Source organism: Centruroides sculpturatus, unplaced genomic scaffold, assembly GCF_000671375.1.
Source record: "Centruroides sculpturatus isolate CEXI.00-Female unplaced genomic scaffold, Cexi_2.0 scaffold2378, whole genome shotgun sequence".
Classification (NCBI taxonomy): Eukaryota; Metazoa; Arthropoda; class Arachnida; order Scorpiones; family Buthidae; genus Centruroides; species Centruroides sculpturatus.
The window spans coordinates 26,784-36,197 of NW_019386467.1; the positions used below are offsets into that span (position 1 = coordinate 26,784).

General features: G+C 32.3%; 1 protein-coding gene across 1 annotated transcript; it reads left to right on the forward strand.

Moving 5' to 3' along the window:
* The first annotated feature begins 295 nt into the window (after nucleotides 1-295).
* LOC111615070 (eukaryotic translation initiation factor 4E type 2-like) lies at nucleotides 296-9,120 on the forward strand. Its single transcript, XM_023356446.1, has 3 exons — nucleotides 296-399; nucleotides 4,145-4,205; nucleotides 8,567-9,120. The coding sequence occupies exons 1-3, from the start codon at nucleotides 359-361 to the stop codon at nucleotides 8,735-8,737; spliced, it is 273 nt and encodes a 90-aa protein (XP_023212214.1). The 5' UTR covers nucleotides 296-358; the 3' UTR covers nucleotides 8,738-9,120.
* Nucleotides 9,121-9,414: the final 294 nt, after the last annotated feature.

Below are 9,414 nucleotides of genomic sequence, written 5' to 3' on the forward strand. Positions count from 1 at the left end.
ATACCACGGCGTGATAGCGCCTTCGTGTAAACTTTTCGACCCGTCTAGGTTCTATTTCGAGTCTCTCAGAGGTTTCAGCCTGCCGCTCTAATAGCTGTTCGGCCATCCGGCCTGGTAGACGAAGTGCAAGAAATATTTCACTCGGAAATAAAAAATAAATTATTTACTATTTGATTTAGACTTAAAAAAAACACGGAAAACATAAAAATAATATTATTTAATTACTGAACGTTAATTATCTATATCCGGTTGCGGATTTATTGCGTATTTAATTTATCGCATCGGTTGGCAACACTTTCAATTAGTTGGCGTCTGCACTCTCGTGGCCACTAGCGACCGTTCTGTAGAAAAAATTCTAATGGTTTCCGTAGACGACGTCATGAATAACAAATTCGAAGCGTAAGTAATTTTGCTCGAACCGATTCCAAAATTATTTTTTAACTTTGTTAATTTCCGGTAAACGTTACGCTTTGGATTTATCCACGTGGTTTTACTTCGCGGAAGTTGTTAAGAAACCAGCGAAATATTTTAAGTGGGTGAGGTGGGTTTTTTTGTAAAGTACGATGTGACAATCGTGCCATTTCCTCGTTACACTCGTGTTTGTATTTTGAAATTACGTCATAATTCATTCTCAAATTTAAATTTGCTGAATGTCTGGTCACGTGTTCGCATCGTTTGAACTTTCTAATCGATTTCATTCATTCGCGGGAAATTGATGACTCTCTTCAGTTCGAATATTTACTATTGTGATGTCGTTTGTTTGGGCCTTGGAGCCCGGAAGGGTCCCTCACTTTCAAATTTCTAAGATGATTTGATGATAAATACTTTCTTGCTGTAATAACTTTTCTGTGGCCCCGAAAAATCTTCTGCGGGCTCTGTTTATTGTAGTACATATCAACTGACCTCATAGCTTGAATAAGTTAGATTTGTTGTAAAAGATTTTGTTTAAATTGGTGGTCTCAAACTCAAACGCGACAAAGGGTCGGTTGAATAGATGTGTGCGTGATGCGTGCCGTATTCAATATTATTCGGTAAACCCAGACGTACTGTGATTAAAAGAAAAGGCTCTGACGAAGGCCCTTTTGTTGCCGGGCCTTTACGACTTACGTAAACAGTTAGACATTTGAATTTCTTCTGTTTTAATCCCCACGAGATGTTAGAAATGTTGATTTTTAGAAATGAAATAGTCTGGGCCAAAGGCCGGATGCGAAGCCTTGATGGGCCGTGTCCATCCGCAGACTGCCTGTTTGTCACCCCCGGTTTAAATCTTCGTGCGACCCAATTTGTATTATTCTTTGCTTTTGTTGTTGAGTGTAATCGTTGGTACAAATATAACTCTGAATGTGGTGGTCGGGTCCTTGTCGGAGACCTTGCCTTTAGGAGTAAAGTCGAAGTAACCGATGGTCAATGTGTGACATTTGCGATATCGCCCTTCTGAAACCCTAATCGTTTGCAGCGATCCTTTTGTTTATTTACCTAAATATTGTTAAGTCATTTTTGAATTTCCTTCCAAATTACTGATCTTTTGCAATATGCCCTTTTATGTGAATGTAAAATTATAAATGATGATTTTAGTTTCTCCTATTAAAGCATGTTTATATAAATTTGGTATTAAATCTTAAGGTGTGCTGTCTTGGATGATGATAAATTGTAAATTTTAATTATTTTAATTATATGAATGGATTAAAGCCTATTTGTTATTAATCCTAATTTTAACTGTTTTAAAAATTGCTTGAAGAATGAAAATATTTCTATAAATAAAAACTGTGTTCCTCACATTGTTTTTGAGCATTTCTATTAATGGTCAACCATTACATAGACTATACTGAATTTGAATTAAAATTAAACAACATACGGCAAATAATATTTTTGGCATCTTTCGGGGCCTGCATCAAGTGTTGATTGTTACAGAACGTTGCGTAATGATCAATGCTTGATGCAGGCCCTCCAAAAGAGACCAAAAATTCAAATTTCTGGCCTTTTTCTTGGGACAATTTGATTTCAATACATATTATTTGCTGGAAGACTCTATACATGGTGTTAAGTTTTAATTTGTGTACATTCAGGCTTTTGGTGACTTGTATGTTATACTTAATTCATTTGCAAAGAAATATTTGAAGGAATATTTTATAGAATTTATGTATTTTAGTTTGTTTTTCTATCTTTGTTTTACAATTGAATAACCCTACTGAGGTTTGTTCCTAAAAGTAGAATGTAAAGTCATATATACTATAAATGGTCTTTAAATTATTAAATATTGGTTTAATAATTTAAAGTTTAATATGCTTTTTTTAAATATAATGTAATGTTTATATATTTTGATTTAAAATCCTTTTTTGAGAACATGATGAAATGCTTTTATTGAAAATTGGTATTAATTTGTTATAATATTAAAAATATACAATGTTATTGCAAAGTCTCTTTGCAGTGGCTTCAGCCATACCAATATAGCTTAGTCAAGTGCTGATGTTGAAACTTACTTTAACTCTTTTGACATCCAGTCTGTTGTTACTTTAGTTTGTTCTAGAAGCTCCTCCTGTTTTCCCACTCACTGCAAAAAGATTTTAAGATTGCACTGTAACTATGTCTTTCAACCTCTGCATATAGACAGTCTAGAATGCCTTTGTTTGTTTTAATAATAAAAAGAATTATAGTAAATACAGTAAAGGCTGGTATACACGGTAAGGAAATCCTTTGAGGATTAACCGTGATTTTTTTTTCTATCTATCCATTTTTAAATAAAAATAATTCTTTATACGCTGGGAGATATTTTAATAAGTTTTGTAAATTACTATGTTCGATCCAGCCAGTTATATCCAAGTTTTTTTCGTCTGTTAAGCACATCCTTTGAGGATTTCCTTATCATGTATACCAGCCTTAAGAGAAGGTGGCAGTATTCAAAAATTCAACTAATTTAATACATATTTACTAAGCAATTTTTGCAATTAAAGAACATTTGGAATAGCACTAAGAACTTTCACACTTATTGTGCTATTATAAATCAAATATGTGTGATAGAAAATGAAGCATTCCTCTATAAAGCACCAAATATTTTAGAATGTTTAGTGTGTTAGTTATAAAACATTGATTTAAAATATTTAAAGCAACCAAAGCCGAATTAATGGGCTAGAAGCGGCTATATTGATGATAATAATTTAAGATAATTTGGAATTAGAGTTAGGCGTTAGGCGTCATCACATGTCAAATTTAATAATTATAATTTTAATTAAATAATTTAAACAAATTTAGAATTAACTGGAAGAAAAGAATCGGCCCGGAACGGGACTCGAACCCGCAACTCCTTTTTACCGTGCAGATGCATTGCCAATTAAGCAGGAGTTGCGAGTTCGAGTCCCGAAGTTTATTTAAGTTATTTAATTAAAATTATAATTATTAAATTTGGCATGAGATGATGCCTAACGCCTAACTCTAATACCAAATTATCTTAAATTATTTATTATTATTATAGCTGCTTCTAGCTCGTTAATTCGGCTTTGGTTGCTTTAATGTTTATCGAGCTAGCTGATGCTTGTTTATATATATTTAAAATATTTAGATAACAGAATGATGATAAATTGAACTAACTCTGTTATCTATAATATCAAATGATGTTAACCAAGTTAAATTATTGAAATTGAATAAGTAACAAAAGCTGATTTTTAGTTTTTACACAATAATCTTGATGCGGTAGCTAACTCCTTCTCAGTTTAGTCAATAGTGCCTATATGCAGTATATAATTGAAGCATGCAATGCCATAATCTTGTAAATGCCAAAAAACAAAGTTTTCAGGAGAGATAAAAAAAAAACACTTTTTCTAGTGAATGAATTCCTTGGCTTCATAAATTTCTTGCTCTACTTTAAGATTAGAATATTTTGCCTATATAATGTATGATATAAAAACACATTTTAATATATTAAAGTTAAGATGCAATTATTTCTTTGAACTATTGTTATACAGTTAATTTTTTATCATATTTATAGGTGCTGACAGTTTTATGTAGCCGTCATATTTATTATAACATAATTTCTGAACGCAGTTGTAAAATTTCACGTATTTAAATGTAATTAAATTAGTTTAAATATATATATAGTTTTTTTGTTTTAAAGATAATTGTTTATATTAAATAGACTCAATCCTTGTAGGTTGAAAAATGATGATAGCGAAGACGACGACGGAGGTTTGAAAGAACAAAAAGAATTCAAAGTAAATTATTTAATTTACTTTAATTGATATTGATAAAGATTTATAAATTAATTCTAATTATATTTAACAAATAATGATGTTTTAATGAAAATGTTATAGAAATATATTTTGATTTACATACAAATGAATTTAAATTTAATATTTTTTTATTCTCTTATATGTAATTTTAACACGTTAGCCATCATCTAATGCGCCAGTGGTTGTACTAATTAGGGCTGTACAGAGCCATATGACTGCCGGCTGTCAAACCACTTCACGAGGCAAATGACGGCTTGTAGTCGGAGCCAACTTTATAGATGTGCGTAGGAGGCCACTACTAGTATGTAAAACTACATTGATTATAGCAACATCATGCGGTCGGATGGCTCTGTATGGCCCTAATTAGTACGACTGCCGGCAGTTAACCTGTTAATACATAATTAATATATAATTTTAATTTTAAACATAATTTTACTTATTTTAATAAAATAAATATTTTCAACAGAAGGTATTTGTTGAATGATAAATCAGACTCAGACATTGCGTTATTTTTAAAGTGTTAGAAAAAATTGATTTATTTGATGACATTGAGGATTTCTTCTTCATTCGTACCTAGAATATGCAAATTTCTATAAAAATTACTGTTTAAATTTAGTTTTCATTTTTTACTTTTAAAACTTCGATTGATCATAAGTCTTAGACAATGTCTTCGTCAAAAAGGATAAGAATGAACTGTGACGATGTTATTTCTTCAATATTTTGGTTGAATTCTGCTAAATATAGGAATTCCTCGGAGGCAATATGATTCATCTATAATTTAACCATAAAGGGAATTCAACAGTTGCGATCTTGCCAACTTGATAACTTTGTATTAATTTGCATCTCTTATATATTAGAGAACGTAAAAATACAATCAGCATTACATTACATTAAAAGAGTAGAGAGGTTGTCTGTATGTGCACAGACTTTACCTGTAAGAAATTAGAAGTGATGAAGTTGAAATTAGGAGAGAAAGTGATTGTAAGTAGGGAGGGAAAGATTGAAGGGACATGTCGGATTATTGAGCGTCTGCATCATAATTGTTGAACAAGTAAAAATACAGTGACAAGACAAAATATGTTCAGTGAAACAGTATAAAAACAAACATGACAAGTTTGTGAGTGTGTACAGCAAAGGGGGTACAGACACAATGTTTTAATAGTTGCAAAGTATGCGATTTGTATACAATCAGCAGAAATTAGATCAAGGCAGTGCTAAAACACACAAAGAAAAGTGAGATCGCGATAATACTGGGAAATTTCAATGCAAAAGTTGGACAGGGCAAGGAGATAACTATTGTCGGACCCCATGGTCTTGGAGAAAGAAATGAAAGAGGGACTCACCTCGTACAGTTTTGCAAAGAGGAGAATATGGTGATCACCAACAACTGGTTCAAACTGCCTCCCAGAATTCTTTAACCTGAAAATCTCCAGCAGATAGACCAGATAACATCATCAGAAATCAAATAGACTATTCTGATAAATAAAAGATTTTGTAGCAGCATCACTGCAACCAAGACCTATCATCAGACCACAACCCATTGGTTTACCACCAGCATCTATGACATAAAACTGGCCATGACATTACCATCCTTAAAGATATATAGCAAGTACAAAGAGCAACAATAAGACAGACAGTACAAGAGGAATTAGAAAAGATGACAACATATCAAGAGAGAACATCTGTAGAAGATAAATGGAAGAAATTAAGAGAGACATCCAGAAAGTTAGCAATAAGCATTTCTGCAGAAGAGAATGAAAGAACAAGAAGAAAGAATGGATGATTGATAATATAATCCACTTAATGGATTTAAGAAGAACTTTCAAAAATTGAGATAAAACCAAATATGATGAAATACAAAAGATTATCTGATGAGAAATAAGAACTGTAAAGGAAGATCATATTACTGAATTGTGCACAGATAGAAGAATACCAGAAAAACACGATTTCTTCAATTTGCTCAAGATCAGAGAGACTATTGGGAAATGCAGGCAAAAAATATGTACATTACTTTGAAATATGGATTTACCAAAGGCTTCTACGAGTATCCTGGTTAGAACATGTGACCAATGTAGAAATATTGCAATGAATGGAAAAACATGAACTGTTCAACGCCATTAAACAAAGAAAGTTGGAATACTTCGGCCACATGATGGTGTCAAGTACTGAATCCTACAACTCATTATACAACTGAAAAAAGAGGACCAGGACGACATCGAATCTCATGACTGAGAAACCCAAGGGAGTGGTGTGAAATACCTTCAGAACTGTTGAGAACAGCTAGCAATAGGAATATGATAGCCATGATGACAGGCAACATCCAAAACTGATAGGGCACCAAAAGAAGAAATCTTGCTGCATTTTTTTTAATCAGATTGTAAAGATGAAATTTAGACATTTTGATTTTTCCTAGAAAAGACTGGAAAAAAATAATTTATAACATTTGATATGGGTAAATAAGTGTAGTAACCAAAGGGCATTTCATCACATATTTCATTGGAAATAGACACATCAGCAATGTCTGATAATACAAAACTTTCAAAAGAATATATTTGCATGCTGTCTCTATTACTTCAAAAGTGGCCATAATGCAGTTATGATTCAGAGTCTCACTTGCAAAGCATTTGTAAAAGCATTTGTGAGTAAACAAAAGTCAACCAGCTGTTACAAATGTTAAAGGGCAAATCATGCAGAAGAAGGTAATGATCTATATTTGTTTGGCATCATCACAATGGAGCCAACTAACATCACTATCATAAAAGAACTTTACTGTAAACAACTGGATTATTTGAACACCAAAATCTTCACCAAGGACTTCTTCCAAAAATTGACAAAGTCCGATGCTACCATGACAATTTGTAAGAATATACAGCAAAGATGACTAGAGAAGCTGACCAGTCTGGGTGTGGATGTTCTACCTCATCCACTTTACAGCCCAGACTTGGCACAACTGACTATCATTTGTTTTGTGTCTTGCTATTGAACTGTATATTGCCAATATACAGTTCAATAACAACACCAATTATTTGTAATTTGGAAATGTTAAAAGTAGAATGTTTGGTTATAAGATGAATTTTATTATATTAAGATCAGAAACATTTCATTGATTATATAAGGTATTTCCCTTAAACACCTGTAGTTTTGTGGATTAAGTTTGGAAAAGAAATGTGAGTATAATACTGTAACACAGTAGTGATAGAAAGTGCATCTGATAAAGTCAGTTATTACTCGTACGTTAAATCAGTACATTTCTACAAATACTCTTGATGTGACAAGTACCTCTTGTTACATTATTCCTCTGGCAATAAATATATGTACACCTCATTCACGGTTGTTATAAATGGTAAAAAAACTGAACTTGTTTGCATTTGAAATTAAACTTGGTTAATAAAGTACTCTATTTGAGCTATGGATGACTCAATCACTGTAACAGACATCTCCATACATTCCTAAAAGCATTATTCCTCCAAAAAATTGGAGGCAATAAATTTTTGCACACTTGGAATTTGCATATAATTACCACTTTGTGGGTCCTCCCTTTTTAGCATAAATGTCAGCAACTCACCTAAGCATCAGTGTGACATAGGCATGGCAAAGATACTGTGGAATGTAGTCCAAACTTCTTGAAGAACCATCTTCAACTGATCTTTTGTATGAGGCTTGCATTTTTGCACCTCTTTCTTGAGGACAAGTCAAAAGGTCTTTGATTGGTGTTCAGATTGAGAGAATTTGGAACTCAGTCCAGGACTTGGACTCAATTTTGTAAAGCCAAGCACTATTGGAGTGTGCAGTATGCAGCTTTGTGAGGTCTTGCTGGAAGAGTGCATTTTCCTCTAGCCAAAGATGAACCATAGAAGGCAGAAAATGCTGTTGAAAAGTTGCCTTGTAGCATTGTACATTGACAGTCCTATCATATGGAACCAAATCACTAATGCCAGAATACCTAAAACACCTGCCACACTTAAATTGTGCTCAGAAACTTGACTTCCTGCTTCACACGGTTTTGGGTAAGTCCTTTATTTGGCCGATAGATGACTCTACATCTGAAATTTTCATATAGGACTGGAAAGTGCGACTCATCAGACCGAATCACCCTCTGCCATCCAAGGCAGGTGGTCTCTAGTCTATGCAAACCACTTCTTTTGATGAATTGGCATCAATGTAGGCTTTTGCTTACTCTTGTACAAATTGTAATCCATGTCACGTTTATAAGCCATACATACAATATAGCCTTTAAGAATAAATTTTTAAGTTAATTTAATTTAAATAAATGAAATTTTAAATAAAATTAATATGATGATGAATGTTTTTAATATAAAAATTAAAAAAAAAAATTGTTTTAGGCACTGATAACAGAAGCCGACCCAAAAGAACATAAACTGCAGTTTACGTATGGTCTTTGGTTTTCACGACGTTCTCCTGGAAAACAAGGCAACATACAATCGTACGATCAGACATTAAAACTTGTTGGGGTTTTCAATACAGTAAGCAGTTTTAAATTAGTAATTTGTTAAAACATTTTTATTATTAACAATTCTTTCGAGCAGTAAGAACATCTTAACAACTAACATTTTCAGTCTTATTAAGAAATCATCTTCGGATTTACAAATATTCCATTAAACAATGTAATTCAAGTGTTTGGTTTTGGGAATATCAAATTGTAACAAAAATGAAATACGATAAAACAACATAAATAAATACAATAAAAACATAAAATAAATAAATGTCTCCCTGAACTCAAGGATAGAGAGAAATGTACCATTCTCTCTGTTTGTAAGATAGTTAATGGATGGCCACAATGTACTGATTTATATATTTCCAGGGATTCTGTGTGTAAAATGTGATGTTTGTTCCTGACATTTAAAATGTATGGCATTCCCAAAACCTATATTCTATTTTCTCACATTCTGAACTGTTAGATTAACAATGTCTGATGGAATATATATATTAGAACACCTTAATTTTGCTGAGAATTATATATTTTAAACACAAACGCTTTCAACCTGATTAACAGGCCATCCTCAGGTCTAAAAAAACGAAAATGGAACAGATACGTTCCATGTATAGAATATAAATATTTAAATCAAAATTTAGAACAAAAATTTTAAAAATATACAATAGAAACAGAATAAAATATAAAAGTAACCCAAAATAAAATTAAAATATACAAGAGAATATATAAAAATAACAC

Coding starts and splice junctions, on each gene's coding strand:
- LOC111615070 (XM_023356446.1), top strand. CDS start 359: ATGGTTTCCGTAGACGACGTCATGAATAACAAATTCGAAGC. Junction 400..4,144: donor ATGAATAACAAATTCGAAGC/GTAAGTAATTTT, acceptor CAATCCTTGTAG/GTTGAAAAATGATGATAGCG. Junction 4,206..8,566: donor AAGAACAAAAAGAATTCAAA/GTAAATTATTTA, acceptor AAATTGTTTTAG/GCACTGATAACAGAAGCCGA.